The sequence below is a fragment of the Ixodes scapularis genome, unplaced genomic scaffold (genome assembly GCF_016920785.2).
Source record: "Ixodes scapularis isolate PalLabHiFi unplaced genomic scaffold, ASM1692078v2 PGA_scaffold0__279_contigs__length_252992795, whole genome shotgun sequence".
NCBI classification, from domain to species: domain Eukaryota; kingdom Metazoa; phylum Arthropoda; class Arachnida; order Ixodida; family Ixodidae; genus Ixodes; species Ixodes scapularis.
In genome coordinates this window covers 83,652,470-83,673,441 of record NW_024609835.1, presented here as the reverse complement: position 1 = coordinate 83,673,441, position 20,972 = coordinate 83,652,470, and the positions used below count along the sequence as shown (strand labels likewise).

The 20,972-nt window shown below is 47.4% G+C and overlaps 1 protein-coding gene across 3 annotated transcripts in view; it reads right to left on the bottom strand.

The window, feature by feature from the left end:
• Positions 1–475: 475 nt before the first annotated feature.
• The window catches only part of LOC8029625 (glyoxylate/hydroxypyruvate reductase A), a 79,678-nt gene continuing 59,181 nt past the window's right edge, over positions 476–20,972 (bottom strand). Inside the window, exons 10-11 of one of the 3 annotated variants that reach the window (XM_029983077.4) lie at positions 10,976–11,020; positions 476–617 (exon numbers count right to left, since the gene is read on the bottom strand). In XM_029983077.4, the coding sequence (XP_029838937.2) occupies positions 531–617; positions 10,976–11,020 (132 nt within the window). In that variant the 3' untranslated portion in view covers positions 476–530. Of the gene's footprint in view, positions 618–9,791; positions 10,076–10,975; positions 11,021–20,972 lie in introns of those variants that run through there. The other 2 variants (XM_029983076.4, XR_006077446.1) reach the window with 2 other exon arrangements.

Sequence of the window (20,972 nt, the reverse complement as noted above, 5' to 3'; positions counted from 1 at the left end):
TGGTAAATTTTTGTTGTGTGAGAGCTGCTGACTGTCTAAAAGGGAACGCTGAGACTTTCAAAAGGGAAGGGAACCGAAAAAAAATCCAGTCATCGCCGCAGGAAGCGCGCACGAGCAAGAGATGGGTCGACAACGTTAAGCCTCCCACACTGCTGCCGCTGCTCTCGTGTGTGGTTCTTTTGATCCTTCTTCCCGTTGTTTTTCTGTCGTCACCGCAGTCTCGGGTAGTTTTTTTTGTGTTCGCTTGATACTACGGCATTTACATGGATTCGCGGAACAAGTCCTGCTACGGCACTGGTCAATTATCGATAGACCTCTCTCGACAGAGAGAGACAAAGTTCGTGTTCAAATGTTTTCGTCCCAGATATTGTGGAACGTATAGATACGATTGACAGGTGAGAAACAACTTCATTCTGTCTAATGAAAATGAGGAGGGTGTCCTATATTTCCCCTAAAATTGCTAGACCTGTCAATATAAAGAAAAAGTGTTTATTCACCATTTTACTGAAATACTGCATAAAGCATTGAGATTAATAATCAGATGTGAAGGAGAATGTATGGAACAGAGGATCTCCTCTTGTGAAGTTCTCAAAATTCTGCATGAAGCTCTTGACAATCTGCAAAAAATATGGTTTGAGATGGATGTAATGCATATCATAATGGCTGCACTTCCTCCGACTCCAGTCGGACGAACGACACCTATATGAAATCAACTCCTCCGACGACGGAAGTGTCGTAAGGGAAGTGACGCCATCTTGATAATTATAAATAGGTAATAGAAATCAATATTATATACATATTATATTGTATCAAATACCATGTAAGCCAATACTGGCAACTCCCGCGGATCACGGGCGAAAAGTTATCGCAGCGCCCCTGGCGAGCTCGGAGTCTCCGCTAGCAGACAAATTCTCCACAATGCATTGGTTTTGCCTATCTCCGTGCGAGGTGAGCAATGAAAAACAATTGTCACGGTTATTCGCTGCTTTGAATGTTAAAAAGTAGGTTCCACCTCATGAGTCAAGGACATTTTCTTCGTGATGGAACGATGTTACAGCTTGTAGGGTGCAATTATCGGGCTCTCCCGAAGAAAACATTCCGCCAGAAGACTCCAAACTAACGTCTGCTAGGCAAGACACGAATGTACCTTCGCTTTGTTTCTTTGAAAAGGGTAATGTAAAAAATGTTTTAGAACATTGCTACGTTTCAACTTTATTGTGCATATCAATCAGTTCTTTTTGTTGTTGCAATTTCAATTTCTCATGATTGTATTGCTTAAAACCGTTTCGTCGAATAGCGAGCTGGCTATATCACGACCGTCTCCGCATAAAGAAGCAAAAGGCAATTTTGAACCACGTACCTTACTGCGATGTCAGTATGATCTGGAAAAAGACGATTGTGCACATGCAAATCTGACGCTATTACTGAAACTAATAAAAGCCTAGTTACAAAAAAGAACAGCCGATGGACGGTAGTGCACCTCCTTCCATTTTTCTAAGTCTACTTTCTTTTTTATGTTTGAGGCGACGCTACGCCGCCGCGGTCGTTCTTCCTCCTGCATTTATGTTTTTTGCTTGCTTTTTTCTTTCTTGCGCTTACTTGACGTCCAAACCATCGCGTATTTTGCTTTGCATTGTTTGGCTTAGTTTTTACTTTCTTTCCTTTGCTTTGTCGCTTACTACCACCAATTCGTCTGCTACGCTATGCCTGCACATTTGGAGGGCCGTCTGCAACTTTGTTGTTGTTGTTGTTGTTGTTGTTGTTTTTCCACTGTCGTCTATGATAACCTCCTATGTTCGCCTTCGATTGAGTTTCTGATCCGAAATCTTCATATGTACTTTTTGATACTTCATAAATATATTAAGAAGTATAAGCTCGTTATACATTTCTATTTGCATTTTATTTGAGTACGCGGTCACGACTGCTACGAGTCATCGTTGGTTAATCAACCGGCCGCCTTCGGGCATGCATTACCGCATACTTGGAGATAGCAGTCGTGCCATGTGCCTGCCATCTCCACTGCGAAAACCGGTTTTTCTGATGTGGTGGAAAATCCTTCTTCCGCTAATTGAAGACCGAACAAACGTGAGTAATTAAGTTACTTCAAATTAAACTGGAGCAGTTATCCAAGTCTGGCTTCTAAATCGCCACTGACGCCTCAACAGACGAATATTTCACCAAACAAAAGTTCAGCTGAAAACACACTTGAGGCCGCGCTGATTGACACTCAAAACAAAGGCACGGTGTGCAAGGACTGCCTGGACATGTACGCCAACAAGTATCCTGGAATGTACTTTTGAACTGCTGCGCCAATCGAGCAAACAAACAACCTCCCAAAGTCACTGGGAAAAGAAAAGCGAAAGCAAAAAAGGTCACACACTGCTAGCACGTAGCAGATTGCAGCTCTTTTGTTCTCAGTTCCTTACAACGCCGCGAAAGCAAATAAACAAACGTGTAACGTGCAGCTGAAAAAAAAAAGAAGAAAAAGTTAAGCTTTTTTTTTTTTATAGTTTCGTCGTGTATCTTCCGCCTTGCTTGTTGCTTTGCGAGCACCACCTGCTAATTTTCAACCGACGCCCCGTGCGATCGTCGTCGTTGAAGGAGGTCTTTGCTGGGTGATTTGTATTTTTGTATCGTCACCTAACTTCTTCGTTGCAATCGCCGGCCGCTGTTCGCGACTGTTCTCCATTTATTATTTTTATTTTTGTCTGGGATGGGGACCCCATCTTTTCTGCAAAGTTCGGAAAGTGTTTGCACGGTCATTTTTCTCATTACTTTTTGTTTTTATAATGCTGCAGAGACTGGAGCGCTTGCTCTAGTAATTTTAACATATTGTTCGCGCACGATTTAATAATCACCTATTCAGGTAAGAAATTGTGACAACGCAGTTTGTAACGGATAAACTGTAACTTCTTACGACGTAGTACGAGTGGCTAAACGCCTTTTTTCCGCTTCCCAGGTGCGCTTTAAACGCGTGTGAACCCCTTGAGCGGCGATTGAGACCTCTAAATAAACTGCTCTATCTTCGTTTATGCGCGCGTTGTTATTTGTTTGTCGTTGCAGTTGCAATCAGTGGATTCCACTTTCCAAATGTGTTGAGCGTAATGAATTGTTTCAGCTGTTGGGGTGAAGAAACGGGTTTTAGGTGCCCGTTTCTGGAAACTCGTCCGAATACTGAAAATTCCTCCGAAAAACCTATGGAAGCGGTGGCGAACGTGACAGTGGCGCCTCTAGCGGACTCGGAGTCTACGGAAGCGGACAACGTTTCTTCACCCCAACAGCTGAAACAATTCATTACGCTCAACACGTTTGCAAAGCGGCATCCACTGATTGCAAATGCAACGACAAACAAAGAACAACGCGCGCATAAACGAAGATAGAGCAGTTTATTTAGAGGTCTCAAACGCCGCTCAGGGGGTTCACACGCGTTTAAAGCGCACCTGGGAAGCGGAAAAAATGCGTTTAGCAACTCGTACTACGTCGTAAGAAGTTACAGTTTATCCGTTACAAACTGCGTTGTCACAATTTCTTACCTGAATAGGTGATTATTAAATCGTGCGCGAACAATATGTTAAAATTACTAGAGCAAGCGCTCCAGTCTCTGCAGCATTATAAAAACAAAAAGTAATGAGAAAAATGACCGTGCAAACACTTTCCGAACTTTGCAGAAAAGATGGGGTCCCCATCCCAGACAAAAATAAAAATAAATGGAGAACAGTCGCGAACAGCGGCCGGCGATTGCAACGAAGAAGTTAGGTGACGATACAAAAATACAAATCACCCAGCAAAGACCTCCTTCAACGACGACGATCGCACGGGGCGTCGGTTGAAAATTAGCAGGTGGTGCTCGCAAAGCAACAACCAAGGCGGAAGATACAGGACGAAACTATAAAAAAAAAAAGCTTAACTTTTTCTTCTTTTTTTTTTTTTTTTCAGCTGCACGTTACACGTTTGTTTATTTGCTTTCGCGGCGTTGGTAGGAACTAAGAACAAAAGAGCTGCAATCTGCTACATGCTAGCAGTGTGTGACATTTTTTGCTTTCGCTTTTCTTTTCCCAGTGACTTTGGGAGGTTGTTTGTTTGCTCGACTGGCCCAGCAGTTGAAAAGTACATTCCAGTATACTTGTTGGCGTACATGTCCAGGCAATCCTTGCACACCGTGCCTTTGTTTTGAGTGTCAATCAGCGGCCTCAAGTGCGTTTTCAGCTGAACTTTTGTTTGGTGAAATATTCGTCTGTTGAGGCGTCAGTGGCGATTTTGAAGCCAGACTTGGATAGCTACTCCACTTTAATTTGAAGTAACTTAATTACTCCAGTTTGTTCGGTCTTCAAGAAGCGGAAGAAGGATTTTCCACCACATCAGAAAAACCGGTTTTCGCAGTGGAGATGGCAGGCACATGGCACGACTGCCATTTCCAAGTATGCGCTAATGCATGCCCGAAGCCGACCGGTTGATCAACCAACGATGACTCGTAGCAGTCGTGACCGCATACTCAAATAAAATGCAAATAGAAATGTATAACGAGCTTGCACTCCTTAATATATTTATTAAGTATCAAAAAGTACATATGAAGATTTCGGATCAGAAACTCAATCGAAGGCGAACATAGGAGGTTATCACAGACGACAGTGGAAAAACAACAACAACAACAAAAACAACTACAACAACAAAGTTGCAGACGAACCGGTGGTAGTAAGCGACGAAGCAAAGGAAAGAAAGTAAAAACTAAGCCAAACAAGGCAAAGCAAAATACGGGATGGTTCGAACGTCAAGTAAGCGCAAGAAAGAAAAAAGCAAGCAAAAAACATAAATGCAGGAGGAAGAACGACCGCAGCGGCGTAGCGTCGCCTCAAACATAAAAAGAAAGTCGACTTTGAAAAATGGAAGGAGGTGCACGACTGTCCATCGGCTGTTCTTTTTTGTAACTAGGCTTTTATTAGTTTCAGTAATAGCGTCAGATTTGCAAGTGCACAATCGTCTTTTTCCAGAGCATACTGACATCGCAGTAAGGTACGTGGTTCGAAATTGCCTTTTGCTTCTTTATCCGGAGACGATCGGGATGTAGCCAGCTCGCCTATTCGACGAAACGGTTTCAAGCAATACAATCATGGGAAATTGAAATTGCAACAACAAAAAGAACTAATCGATATGCACAATAAAGTTGAAACGTAGCAATGTTCTAAAACATTTTTTTAGATTACCTTTTTCAAAGAAACAAAGCGAAGGTACATTCATGTCTTGCCTAGCAGACATAAGTTCTGAGTCTTCTGGCGGAATGTTTTCTTCGGGAGAGCCCGATAATTGCACCCTACAAGCTGTAACATCGTTCCATCGCGAAGAAAATGTCCTTGACTCAAGAGGTGGGAACCTACTTTTTAACATTCAAAGCAGCGAATAACCGTGACAATTGTTTTTCATTGCTCACCTCGCACGGAGATAGGCAAAACCAATGCATTGTGGAGAATTTGTCTGCTAGCGGAGACTCCGAGCTCGCCAAGGGCGCTGCATTCACTTTTTGCCCGTGATCCGCGGGAGTTGCCAGTATTGGCTTACATGGTATTTGGTTATATAACATGGCAGTAAGAACATGAGATCAATTCGGGCACAAACATTTACAGCACTGTTTCGTCTGCACTGGCATTTTGGACCACTTCATCTGGGAGTAAATTATCAGGGACAAAATATCCTCGGCCATTAATTATTAATAGACTCAAGCCAGTGATTTCCCTACACCCTCCCCCCCCCTCCCCCCCTTGTTTTTCTGAAGGCACCCCCTTAATTCACAATGACTTTTTTACCCTCAATGCCCCTTCCCCCAAACTTCCCAACCCCGCCCCGGCTCCGCTCCCGCTCCGCTCCCGCTCCCCTCCCGTCCCGTCCCGTCCCGTCCGTCCGTCCCCCCCCCCCCCCCCCCCCCCCCCCCCCGCCTTAAATTTAGACATACCCCCTAATTTCAATTCCTGGGGATACCCCTGCCCAAAGCCATGTTCACAAAAAATGCACAAAACAATCGACATGCACATAAATTAAGAAACTATGAAATGGCAGTGAAGAAATCTAGTTAGTACTATAGTAATTTTATATTTGTATTATGATTCTTGACCTTTAAGCTTGCCTATTTACTCATTGGTTCTGCAGTCAATTAAACCCGTATTTACTTGTGAATGCCTAAGACCTAGATGAAAGAGTGAATTGAACATACCAAAATCATGTTAGTACATATCATATTGCATTTGAGAATGACAATTTGACTATTTTGTTTTTACACTAAAGCTTATCGCAGGCTATTTTGATGAATAATTTCTCAACAGTGAAAACATGTTCAAGGCTCATTAATAAATTTTTTTTTTTATAATTTGAACAAACTGTTGTGGTCCGACCAAGAAGCACAAAGGTCTGCTATACACTATAAAAAATAATAAATAATTCATTAAAAAAATAGTTTGACCACCAATAATTAAAACTGCTCACTACCTAACGGCGCCACCATGTGTGAACATAGCAAACTTCCGGTGGAAGCTTTTAATAATCGAGTCATAGGTGACACAACCATTGTGACTATCACACTTTTTCTTGTCATTTTTTCTTGTTTCCTTTGTTTTACGAGTCACCGAATTGTGTGTGAATGGGTCCGAGCAATATTTGTCCGAGCCACATCAAGAATCGACCCTTGGGTTTTGCGTTGCCATCACTTCAAGGAAAATACCGTGCCAAAACGTCGAAGGAAAAATTGAAAGAAGTTTACGATTCTCTGTAATGCCAAATTAGAGCGCAGCTCTTGAGGAGGAGGGGAGGGTATGCCACTTTTCAACCTCTCCCCCTCCTCTCCTGCTCCCCTCCCATTTAGCAGGAAATTTTCTCTTAATTTCCCACTAAATTTAGAGGGGGAATATTTCCGCTAAATTCAGTGGGAAATTGAAGTCACACAACACAAAGTTCTGAAGTAATTTTTCCCCCTAAAATTAGTGGGGAAACTGAGTTGGTGTTGAAGTCACGTGATGTCAATTTCCCCGTTAAATTTAGCGCGGAAACAACCCATAATGCAATGCACGGTTATGCCGACGCCACTCAACCCGGAAACGGGCACCTAAAACCTGCGCTTTAAAAGCAGAAATTCTGTGCATACTCGATACTGGGAAGGCGAGCGAGCTTGAGATTGCAAAGAAGTATGAGATCCCCAAGAACAGGTTAACCTACATTAGAAACAAAAAGACGAATGAGGGTGCCTACAAAGCTGAAGCTTCCGACAGGAAAAGACAAAGTGCCTGGACTTGAAGAGAGCGCAAATCATTCGGATTGGAGGCACCAGAAGCTGGGACCTCCCAGTAAGCGGCCTCATTGTCATGGCAAAGGCTGCCGGTTTCGCTTTAAGTCTGAACAACCACGACTATGCCACTTCCGAAGGGCGATTTCATTGCTTCTGCAAAAGGCACAACGTGGCCTTTCATAGGGTGTCTAGAGGAAGTAAAGTCGTGAACATGGAAACGTGCTTATGTGAAAAAGTGGATCCCTGCAGGACTACCTGAATAGCTATTCGCAGTGTGACACCTTCAATGCCATGAAGGCTGTTTCGTTTTTCAAGCTTTTGCTTGACAAAACAATCACATACGAGGGGGTCATCCATGCAGGTGGCAAGCGGAGCAAAGTGTGTTACCATCATGGTTTTGCAGAAGAGACGGGGGACGGAAAAGCTTTCCCTCCTCGTTATAGAAAAACTGCAGAAGTCTTGATGCTTTAAGAACGTCCGCTCCCAGCCGACTGACAACGCAGCCAACAGAAAGGCGTGGATGACTGGCGAGTTGTTCAAAAGGTGGCTCAGGAAGCTGGACAGAAAGTTTGAATTGAGCGATCAAAGAGTCCCGCTCATTGTGGACAACTGCTCAGCTTGCAAGGTAGACGTAGAGCTGAAGGTAATTAAATTAAGCCTTCCCTCCACTAAACAAGAATGCAGTTCTGCAACCGATAGACCAGGGTGCCGTCAAGGATAAGAAGTCGTTCCACACTTGCTGCATGCTCCAACGGCTTTTTATGTGCACAAGGAACCAGAACAACTGTACTCCGCGATGCTTCTCAACGCGATGCACGTGCTGGTGCGTGCCTGGGATGAAGTTACGGCGGCAACAATCTAACTGTTTTCACCAATGTGGCTCCAATGTGGCAAGCACGGAGGCGAAGAGCGACCCCGGACGGCATATGGTCGTTTCTGCGAATGTGCTCAAGGTGCTGCAAGACATTGGTTTTGCTGATTATGTCTATGCGGGCAGCAGTACGCTAATGTGCGATGCCACGACAGATGAGGACATCGTCACGCAGGATGTTGATGAAGAACCCACCGTGAAAGAGGAAATGACGGGGAAGACGAGGAAACGCCGGCCCGGCCAAGCACAATGTAGGTTATGAAGGCGCTCAATGTTGAGCGCCTCTTCTTCAGTTCTAAAGAGCTCGAAGATGCCTTCCGCCACGTACATGCACTCGAATGCGAGCTGATGCAAGTCACCTTCCAAGATAAGAAGCACGAGCTGATTTTTTTTACAAATAGGGTTGTCAGTTTCCAGGGTTCCCCGCTCATTTAGACGCAGAATTCTGTCAGTTTTCTCTGCCTTTCATTAGTTTGAAGTTCATATAATTCTAACTTTAACGGCATCCTTTGAAATTAAAATTATTGAGCTGTTACTGTCCCACACCCTTTCTTGTCCTAAACTTTTGTGCAAGCTGTTTTAGACGGAGGACCAGAAAGTTTTATGATGGTCGAGAGAAGCTTGTTGCATACCTTGCATCAATAGAGCTTAAAGGTCTGTTCACACTCTTGCGACCGAGTACGACTGAGAGAGACAAGATCTCTTAAAACTTCTTAAATGTTTTGAGAATGAGGGAACACACTGGCATTGTGGCGCCATCTATGCGGTGACCCTGGAACTGCATTTCACAAGAGCGAAGGTTTTGCGGGATTTCCGAGGTCAAATGTGCGTAATACCCATAGAAAGGCTCGTTTTTAACATTGACAAAAGTTTTTCGAGCCAAGAAAGAAAAGATAATGCGCGAGAAATAAAAAAAATATGCCGGACCGCCGAGTTTACACTGCTTCCCAATAAATGGCGCCAGTGTGTTTTCTGGTTTAAGAAGTTTTAAAGAACCCAGGTTAAAGAGGTCGCAAGAGTGTGAACGGGCCTTTAGTCTCACACAAGTCTGTAGACTAACTCACGAGCACAATGAACTTGAAACCTACACAGAAGGACAGGCATAAAGAATTTAGAAATCTTCTGTAAGGTAGTATGCTAACATTGTGCTTTGGTATTTTTTTGACGGAATAAATACTTATTTTGAATTAATCACCTTACAATGTACTGCAGCGGATGCCATTAGCCATCGGAGCCACGCAAAACGTGAAGCCAGGTGTGAAAGTCAGAGAGCCATTTCTTTTTTTTTGTTGTTGTTGTTGTTGTGGGGGTTGCTTTTCATTAGAACCCCTCGGAAGTGGACCAGCTGCCCCCCTCGCCAATGAAAGGGGGGAGGCAGTTGTGGGCTAGGGGAGCACGAAAAGCGCTGCCCTGCAGAAGGAATGTCATTTTCTTGGGGACGGAGGCAAAACCCCATGGCAGGGGATCGGAGAGTTGGGTGGGGGAGGTCTCAAAGTGTGTTCGCAGGCAGTGTCGTCCGCCACCTCACGTTAAATAAATGTAGATACGCTCAACAAAGTTGTCGTTGCAACTGCCTCTCCGTCGAAGTCACCAGACATGATCAAAGGGAAAGGATTTTCGACACCCGACGCCTTTCTGCACCACGTCAAGAACCCTACTGGTGCAGTCGACAAGTTTGGCAGCCGGGTTCGGTGGTGACAAGCAGGTAGACGGCGGCGGCCACCTTGGGAGCAGCGGAGCCGGGATGCTGGGACTCATAAGCTGTGAGCGTCGGAGGACCCAGGCCGTGTGTGTTTCCGATCGCTTGGGAAGCATCCATGCGACGAACAATGCGTACTGAAAATTGTCTAAAGGCTCTCGGGCGGCAGCGGGTGGCCTTCGCAGCTACCGACGGCGACTCCGGCCGGGCGTTGTGGCACCTTTGTTTTGGCGAGAGACTGGAACGACAGTTTCGAGTTGGTGAGGGCCTGATCTGAAATTTGGAACTGATCAACGTGACTGCTGCACCATCAAGTTTAGTTCCCCGTGAAGGAGCTGTGCGTTGAAACCGTGATGGCGGTGCAGCAGAATTCTGAAATGGACGCAAAGTTGGACGACGTGCTATGACTCTTAAAGTTATTGCGTGATGTAATACCCGAGATGCCGCACGCGAAGGTGGAATTACCTCTGTGGTTTGGCAATGCTGAATCTATTTTCAAAGTTTACCGTGCTTGAGAAGCACTAGTCTTGCAGTTTTTGTTGCACAAATGCACAGCAGAGGCCACGAGGCTCCTGACGCGGGGCCTAAGTTCGTTCGGGGAGCTGAAGTGGCACATATTGGAATATGGGGTTTGTCTACAAACCGTCTCCGCAAGCTGTTCGGAGAAGTCGACAAAATACTGGACAAGGCATGGTGGTCTGCGTCCGTTTGAGCCAGGATGCTTTTCGACGTCTATCTGGACACTAGGAAAGTGAGATTGCTTGAGGAGCTTGAGGAGCTTCCAATATCTTATCTGATTGCATTAAAATCATGGCAAAAGTGGCATGGCTTGTAGTTCTGACAGAGTGGGATGATTGGATGAAACTAAAGGAGCTTTGCAGATGTCTCGAACACTTCGAAGAGACAGCGGATTTGCCTAAAACCTGAAGACATCCCTCAAAGGCCAAAGGTGACCAAGAAAGCTTGAGCAGAGAGATCCAGAGCCAAGAAGCGGCGGAGTCTGTGAAGAGCTGTATTGGCTAACACAGCTCGTGAGTCTTAACGACCGTTGAGGTACATCGTAAGGTGAAAAGGAGCATAAAAGCTAGCCTTAACAACCGAGGTTAAGATTCCCAATCAGAAACTTGATACTCCTCACCTCATGTGGTCGTGATGGGCCAGACATGTGTGGTGTGATGAACACCTGAAAAATAGAATTGAAAAAGGACACATGTCTTGAGCATGTCAACAATGGCTGTGTGAATGTGCATGGCATTTTTAGAACACATGTACCCCTGTACTCTGCAATTTCATCGATAAACAGCCAGTGATGTGAACGATTCACAGCTTCTATATGTATGTCATAAATAAGCTGAAATATATTATGAGTAGCAACAACACTGCATTTAAAATTCATGACACAAAGCACAGTCAGTGATGGAAGCATCATTTGACCTTTCGCAGCGGGTTCTGTAGCGGGCAAAATATTGGTTTGAAATACCCACTAACGTTAACGGGATGCTGAACCAAACATTTCAGTGTCTATAATAAATAGCGCACTATCTTTCAATGATATATGCAACAAAATTTACTGTCATAATTGACGACACCCAACTCGAGTCTCGGTGCAGAATCCCTGCAGCAACTGCTGCTGCACGTTTATTTATTAGGGGCACAGCGGCGCCCCCTACCGGGTCAACGGTTACAACACTTCTTCCCCTCTTATTAAGAGTCGTCCATTATACAAAACTAGCAGTAAAAAAAATTAACAACATGCTGGAACAACGCAAGGTAACTGTTCATCACACTCTTCAAGGCGAGAACCGAACCACCGGCTTCCTTATTCGTGTGCCCCGACGAACTGGAGTCTGCGGTTGTATCGCTGGCTCTGGACGAACAGTGAGCCCAGTCCTTGTACTGGAATGGGCACCTTGGTGCCTGTTGTCTCCAGAAACAGCAGTCAACTCGGCGCCCACCTCCGGAGAACACGCAGCTGGAGCAGCAGTGGCGTCAGCAGCAAGTTCACTGGTGTCCGCAGCAGATGATTCGACACTGGCCGTGCTTAGGCAGGTGGTGAGTGAGGGTCCCGGGCCACCAGACAAGCTGTGGGGTTGTGGTGCTCCACGGATGTGATTATGGTGCCTTGTCCACACTCGGCCATTCGGTAGCCGCAGCGACGACGCAAACCTCTTGTCGGACCCCACAGTAGCCGGCACCCAACTCGGGCCTGGTCGGAAATTACAGGTGTACACTGGCACCCCGAGCTGGATATCCACGAGTCTCGGTTTTTCGTTGTTCCGTACGTTCTGCTGGAGCTGCTTCAGATTCACTGCAGTTCGAAGATCTGGTCGCAGTAAGTTCAGTGCGGTCTTGAGCTTCCGGCCCATCAAAAGTTCAGCAGGACTACAACCAGTCACTTCATGCGGCGTTGTCCTGTATGAGAGCAACAGTCTTGCTATCTGTGTATGAAGGTCTCCAGATGCGGCCTTCTTCAACTTCTGCTTGATAGTCTGCACCGCATGCTCGGCGGCCCCATTGGACGCAGGATGGTACAGGGGCACCAGCACCTGTCTGACACCATTCCTCCGCAAAGACGCCTTGAATTCCTCGCTGACGAATGCCGGACCATTGTCCGATACAACCACATCTGGCAGACCTTGAATTGCGAACATCCTCCGCAGACACTCGACAGTCGCGGACGCCGAAGGTGTCTTCACTGGGAACACCTCAATCCATTTGGAAAATGCGTCGACCGCGATAGATAGGTGTTCCTCAGGGGTCCCGCAAAGTCTACATGTAGCTGAGGCCACGGCCTCTCCGGAAATGGCCATCGCCTGACTGGTACCGGCCTTGGCGCTCGCTGATTTTCTTGACAGGTACTGCATGCCTCCACTGCTGCCACAATGTCCTCATCCAGAGCTGGCCACCAAACGTGGTTCCAGGCCACTGCCTTCATCTTCAAGACTCCTGGGTGACTTTCATGTAGCAGCTGGAGCACCTCTTTCTGCAACCATTGGGGGATAACCACTCTGCTTCCCAGCAAAATACAGTCACTCTGAATGCTCATCTCCATGGACCGAGCCTCGTATGGCTTCCACGGCTGGTCCAGGGGTGCCCCCTGCCCCGTGCACAATGCAGCTCGCAGTTGTGACAAGTACGGGTCTCTACTCGTAGCTGCAGCGACAACCTGCGCTGACAACACCCTTGGGTAGCGTCCTTGGAGCATGAACACCTCTGGAGGGCACTCGACCTGGACCTCGCTTGTAGGTAAGGGCAGCCGGCTCAGCCCGTCTGTGTGAGGGACCTGTCCGCCAGGCCTGTACTTCAAGGTGTAGTTGTACCCAGACAAGAACAATGCCCAACATAAGACCTGTGGCGAACATGACTCGGGAATCGGTTTGTCAGCTGCCAGGAGCCCGAGGAGTGGTTTATGATCGGTGGCAGCCTCAAATGAACGACCCCAGAGATACTGCTTGAAACATGTCACTCCAAACACCAGAGCCAGTGCCTCTTTGTCCAGCTGGCTGTAATTCCGCTCGGCAACAACCAAGCTCCGTGATGCAAATGCGATAGGCCGCTCTTCTCCAGACTCCTCTCTCTGAGCCAGAACCGCACCGAGACCATACAGCGATGTATCTGTGACCAGGACTGTCCTCTTCTTGGGATCGAAATCAGCCACAGTTTCTGCTGATGCCAGTAGTGCCTTGCTTTGGCAGAAAACCTCCTCTTCAGGTGACGTCCAAAACCACCGCACGTCTGGAACCAGCAGACGATTCAGCGGGTGCAGTACTGCCGACAGTCTGGGAATAAACTTCCGATAAAAATTAATAAGGCCCAGGTAGCTCTGAAGGGTCTTAACGTCCTGCGGCCTTGGAGCCAAGAGGACTGCTTTGACATTCTAGGAGATAGGAAGCAATCCTTTGCTCGTGATAACATGTCCCAAGTATTCTACGCGCTCCTTCATGAACTCACATTTGGCTAGCTTCAGACGAAGACCGGCCTCCTGAAGGCGCCCGAGAACCCGGCAAACATTTTCCCAATAATCTTCGTCACTTGCACCGGTCACGAGTATAACATTGAAATAGACTGCCACGTGTGGCAGGTCGCCCAGAAGGTTATCCATTTCTTGCTGAAACAATGCAGGGGCAGACACAACGCCAAATGGGAGCCTTGTAAACTGGAAAAGGCCCTTTAATGTATTGATCCAATTGGACCTGTTGATAGGTGTCCTTTAAGTCAAGCTTGGTGAACTTCACCCCGGTGCTCAGTTTTGCAAACAGTTCCTCAATCCTCGGGATCGGATAGCTTTCGCTGACCGTCGCTGGATTAATGGTGATCTTAAAATCGCCACAAAGGCGCACGCGGCCATCCTGTTTCAACACTGGAACCACTGGCGCGGCCCACTGCGATGTCTTCACGGGCCGTAAGATCCCTTCACGCTGCATGTGCTGCAATTCCTCCACGACTCTGTTTCAGAGCGCAAACGGCACTGGTCTTGCTTTAAAAAATTTGGGTTTGACCCTTCCTTCAGAACAATCTTTGCAGACACACCTTCCAATGTCCGAGCGTTTCGGCGAAAACTTCACTGAACTGTTCAACTAAGCTTGTGACAGAGCTGACCGCATTCACCCCCTCAGGCTTCGATATGGTAATCTTGAATGCTTCCATCCAGTCTCTGCCCAGGAGCGTCGGGCATGAGCCTTTCACAACGAACAACGGCAGCGTCGACTCGCACGTCCCCACCTTGACTGCTGCGGTAATCTTCCCGAGGACCGCTGAGAGCTCGCCTGAATAGCTCTTCAGTCTCACTTCAGAGGGTTCCAACGACGTTCCCGGAAAGATTGCATTAAACTTCGGCTCACCGATTATATAGACGCTGGCACTGGTGTCTAGCTCCATCACCAGCGGCACGTCGTTCACGATGGCTTCGATCTGCATGGGCCCGGGTCCCGCTGTTCGCAGCGACCACATAGTGCACTCGTCGATGTCGGGCTGTGTTTCCGGGAGGTCGTCCATTTGGTGCACGGAACGACAGTCCGCTCAATTCTTTGGGCTAGTCGCTGTCGCTCTGCATACCCTTGCGATATGTCCCTGCAGTCCACACTTGAAGCAGGTGCTCGCACGATGTCGGCATCAGGACGTCTGGTGTTTATCTCTGCACCGGACACAGCCCCGCTCAGCTGCGTGGGCAGCATCCCCCTCTGGGTGGTTCGACGAAGTTTGCGGCCTCCACCGTGCTCGCTGACGTAACCGGCGGACACAGGGCATGAGCGTCTTTCCTTGCGGCTTCCATTGCGATGACCAGCTGCTTGGCGGACTCCAGGTTCAGGCTTGACAATTCCAATAACTGTGTCTGCATTCCCGTGCCGTTAATGCCGGACAATATCTGGTCCCTCATCATGCAGTCACGTGTAGTGCCGAAGTTGCAGTCGTCGACCAACTTGTTCAGCACCGCGACGTCTTGCCAGCCCCACCCGCTCCGCGCTATCTTGCCGCGGCACCAGGCACTGCGTGACAGCGTGCTTTATCTCTCGTCGCCAGTTGTCATAATTGACGACACCCAACTCGAGTCTCAGTGCAGAATCCTTGCAGCAACTGCTGCCGCACGCTTATTTATCAGGGGCGCGGCGGCGCCCCCTACTGGGTCAATGGTTACAACGTTTATGTCATCATATCCCCCATTCGAGCTTATTAAGCGTGAATGGGGGCTATGATGATCATGACGTCAATTTCGTTGCGTGTGCTCGTGCACACCAAGGGCTGCCGACTCATCAAAGAAGATAGTGCGACGCTTATTGTAGACACTGAAATGTTTGGGTTCAGCATCCCTTTTAAGACTGCAACCATTGCCACAAGCACGAGAGGCAAAAAGGAAGTAAAGACGTTCTCTTCCCAAATATAGTGTGCCGGACAATCCTCATTTGAGGTCAAAACAAGCGTTGGCGGTAACACATTACAAGTAACGCAGCTGCTGGTAATGCTTTCCTTTTTTCGGTAACGTAGTAACAAATTCGTTACTTTTTCAAAACAGTAACAGGTTAGAAAACATGATTGCGCTTGAAGACAGGGACATAGGAAGAACAGACACTACAGAGCGCTAACTTTCAACTGATTAATTCAACAGCCTCAGCGTAGAAACACACTGCGTCACCGCACCACATCTACACCAATCCGTGGCTCCGCCACGGACCGCAAGTATGCCAACTCCTTATCTGCCAAGTCAATTAACGCCACACTGACACAACACGTGCCGGAACTATTTATAGCGTCAGCCTCCATAATCTCTCAACAGTCTTATCTTTGTGCCTAGCGAGAACAGTAGAAGCGAATAATGGTTTGTACCCACAGTCATGACAGTGACACGACAGATGGCCATCCCGAACTTCGTTCACTTTCTGGTAGTGTTCCCTTAGCCGTACATTTAAACATCTACCTGTCTGGCCGACATAAATCTTGCCACATGAAAGCGGAATTCGATACACCACCCCTTCCGTGCACGCGACAAACAAACTCCTGTGCTTGATTGGGCAGCACGTCGACACCTTACGGAATGGGTCTGTCGTTTTGCACATTTCTGCGAGCTTTTCGGGTGCAGAGTAAACAACTTTTACGTTTACACGTTTTGCCATTTTTCCCAGACTGTGTGTTGTTCTGTGCATGTAAGGCACAACCGCAACTTTTTGTCTCGCTTGACCTGCCTCTGGGCGCGGGCTAACGTCCATTCTAATTTTCTTAAGGACGCCTTCTGCTACAGATACAATCACAGCCTTTGAAAACCCGGCACGCTGCAAGTTTGTTCAGACTCAAGGACATTGCATGATGGCAAGACCTTTTGAGGGCGTTCGTAAAACACAAATTAGCTATTCCTCTTTTAACTAATTTCGAGTGGGATGAGTTAAATGGTAACAACGGCTTGTCGGCTCTTGGGTGGTATGCCCAACAGATGGGCTGTTCAGAGAGGGTGAGTTTGATGTCTAAAAATTTAATAACATTTTCTTTGGGTACTTCATGCGTGGCCTGAACAGTATCGCATTTCTTTTATTTTGAGGTGTTGAAGTCGGTATCGCATTCCGTTTATTTCCAAGTAAAAAGTAACATATTTCGTTACTTTTTTTCGGTAACACCTACTACGCTGGTCAAAACTGCCGTGTGGTCCTTGAGTCTGCGTGGGGAAGCGGCAGAGGGGGGTGGGTGCTTTTTGATATCGTGCCGGGGGCCGCATAAGACTGCCTCGCAAGTTGCATGCGGCCCGTGGGCTGTGGGTTGCCGACCGCTGCTTTAGAGAAAGCAAAGATTACCTCTGTGGACAGCGAAGAACCATCGTCGAACTTCGACAACGGCGACTAGTGCACGATATTTTTGTGTTGGTATGCGTTTAATGAAGCCTGTTCTATGAAGTCTGTATTCAGCCTTGATTATTTTACCTGTGATGTAGAAAATCAGCAGCAATTTACTTTTTGAATACCTGGGAACTAAATCTGTTTGCGCGTTAGGTTTGGGGGCGCGTTAGATCGTGCAAACACGGTAGTTCTACGTAAAACGTGAATGGCAAAGGTTTATAGAAAAATGGTTCAATATACCTGGAATTCTGACAACTACCTAAACACGGCTTTTAAGGAAGCTCTGAATATTCACGGCATGTCCCGCACGCGGATTATTCGCTATTTGCCCAAATATTCGTCCATAACCGAATATTCGGAAATTTTCGATTATGCAATTCTCGAATGGAATCGAACAAGAAAAATATTGGATTCATATTCGAAACCGCAAATATTCGCACACCCCTAATAAAAATGTGTCCCCCAAGTTTGATGAACCTACCATACTCAAGACTGCATTATTATTAGCTTCAAAAACGATCACCCAGAAATATAATATAAAAACCTACTCTTGTGCTTTGAAAGTGACTGTGCTTAGTGGCGTTGGAACCAAAGTGAAGGCAAAGTTTGCTGCGCTTGCAATTGACAGGTGTGTGCGAAAAACCTTGACCACAGTATTTATTCAAATACATATTGTGGTGTCGAACAAGTAAACCAGATGGGGCGGTGGCATTAAAGTGCTGTGCGTGAAGAGGTGCATTGCACAAGTTAGTGCATTTCGGCAACGCGCTCGCGTTGAGATTGTAAAGCGCTTAGCGCTTAAAAATATTCCTTCGGAATATGCATTTGTTATGACTATGTTCCCACGTTATTCATAGAAGCTATGAAGGTGAATGCTGTTTGGCTATGTTCATATTTAAGAAATGAGAATGCGTCCTTTCTGTACATGAACTATTTTTTTTCTGATAAGCGCATCAATTTTTGTTGGTGGCAGATTATTTGTGTTGCGTCACAGTGATTTAGGTGTAGCAGGCCCTGAACAACCTCCTCGATGCTTCAGGGGCCAAATCGATGATTGTTATGGCAACGTGCTGTGACAGACAGTGACGCTGCTATTATCTTATCCTAATCTACTTACCCTCCTTTTTATTGCTCTGTTCTTTCTTTTGCTCATTAAACACACTAGCCGATAAAAAGAAGCAGAGCCCTTGAATAAATGTTCAGTCTGCCCGAGACGACGTACGAATCGCTTCAATGGTGACGAAGATGGTTACACTTGCGAAGCGGTGTGGCCGCTGATGCCGACAACTTATATTGCCAGACCTGGCGGCATTACTAAGTTCCCCGCAGTTCGAGGAGACAGTGGACAAGTAGGACGCGTACAAGTTGCGACTGGAAGCCTTTTTTGAGGGGACTGGTGTGAGCAACTCCAAGAAGAAACGGGCAAACACACAAACGTTCACGGTGCTGAGCAGTCGGTGCGCCCGAAGCAGGGTAAATGTCCTTCCGTACGAAGAAGTCACGCAACTGCTTCAGGAGCACTACTCGCAGGGGACCAACGAGATTATGCAGTCATACTTGTGTTTTACAAGAAACCAAGAGCCAGACGAAACGGTGAAGGATTTCATTGTGGCTACTCGGCAGTTGGCAGACACTTGCAACTTCGGAAGCTTGCTACAGCGAATGTCGCGCGACCACATCGTCTGTGGAATACGGGACCCTGATGTGAGAAGATACATGCTGACGAAGACGTCGTTGACACTTGTCGCCGTGGAGGAAATCGCCCTGGCTGCGGAAATGGCCAAGATAAACGTACATCAGATAACCCGACAACTGAAGCCGGAGGAGGAGGACAACGCGGTGCATGCACTCCACGGCCGACCAACAGAAAGCCAAGACAGAACGCCTTGACCAAACGCTTGGAAGAGCAACAAAGAACCTTGCCCAAGGTGCGGGGGAAGCAAGTATGAAGCAAAAGAGTGCAAGTTTCGCAACGCACGGTGCTTCCGCTGTGGCAAGACTGCAGCCACTTGGCGAAACGCTGCTTTGCTACCAGCAACAAACCAAAAAGCAAAATGGCCTTAGATATCCAGGCTGCCGCAGACGAAGGCCAGGACAGTCTTTTTGTGATGGAAGCACAGGATTTCATCGGGAACCTCAGCACAGTCCAACCGTTCATACAGTACTTCCGCTGGGGTGATGTAGCAGTGGATATGCAGCTAGACACTGGGGCACCGGTGTTCGTCATCACATGGGCTACGTACCAGCGACACAAGGACGTCTGGCCAAAACTTCACAAGGCAGCGACAGAGCTGACGTGCTTCCTGGGAAAATTGCCCGTGCGCGGACAGCTCGATATGCAAGTTTCGCTGGGGAACAAGACTGTGACCAGAACATTGACAGTTCTGGAGTGCCCTGGACCAAACCTATGCGGCCGTAACCTGCTGCGTGATTTCCACCTGCTGCCAGCGCCAGCCTTCGTCAATCAGTGTCAGGGTGAGCGAACAAGCGCTACCGGTGTCGGGCCAATACTTGCGAAGTTCTCCGAATTGTTCGAGCCAGGCCTAGGATTGTTGAAGGGTCCCCCAGCCCGCTTCCAACTTCGTGAGGGTGCTGTCCCCAAGTTCTACAAAGCTCGACCTATGCCGTACGTACTGCGAGAGAAGGTTTCTGATGAGCTGGACCGGCTAGTAAAGTTAGGCGTATTGTCCCCCGTGGCAACGTCAGACTGGGCGACACCTTTGGTTCCTGTTGTTAAAAGGAATGGCAACATTCATCTTTGTGGTGATTTTAGAATAACGGTTAACAGTGCCTGCCATGTCGAACAATATCTGCTGTCACGAATTGAAGACATTTTTGCGGCGCTAAACGGCGGGGAAGTCATTAGCTCAATTGACTTGAAAGATGCATATAACCAGCTGCTCTTGGATGAAGCAGCCAGTATGCTCACAGTGGTGAACACACACAATGGTTTGTTTGCCTTTAATCGGCTACCCTTCGGTGTCGTGTCAGCTCCGGCTATTTTTCAAAGACGCATTAAAGCGGTGTTGCAAGGATTGCCTGGTGTGCAGGTATATCTGGATGACATTATTGTGGCCGAGAAACAACACGACAGCAGCCTTCTGGATTGTGGCCGAGAAACAACACGACAGCAGCCTTCTCCAGACGGTGTTGCGGCGGCTGCGAGAGTCCGGCTTAAGGCTGCATCCAGAGAAATGCAAGTTTTGGCAGCAAGAAGTCGATTTTGATTTCTTAGGTCACCGAATTGACGCGAAAGGTCTACATCTTAAGGCGGCAAACATGGCTGCGGTGATTTCATTACCCTCGCCACCCTGCGTGACAGAATTAAGGGCGTTTTTGGGGTTAGTGACCTATTACCACAAATTCCTGCCAGACGTATACCCTCGAGCTTGGGGCCTTTGTACAATCTTCTGAAGAAGGGCCAGTATGGAAGTGGAGCGATGTTCAGGAGAAAGCTTTCAAACGAACAAAGACTTTACTTCAGGAGGCAAACTTCCTCGCGCACTACGACCCGAAGAGGCCTTTATGGTTAGCATGTGATGCGTCACCTGCAGGGATCGGGGCAGTAGTGTTGCACCGAGAAGATGGCAAGAAGCGCCCGATCGATTTTCGTTCTTGAAAGCTTTCGGCGGCAGAGCGAAACTACACGCAGCTCGAGCGTGAGGCGCTTCCTCTTGTGTTTGGTGTTACCAAATTTCGTCAATACTTCCTTGGACATACGTTCATGCTAGTTACCGACCATAAACCCCTCGTGGGGCTCTTTCACCTGGAAAGACCGATTCCCGCGATGGCGGCTGCAAGAATACAGCGCTGGGC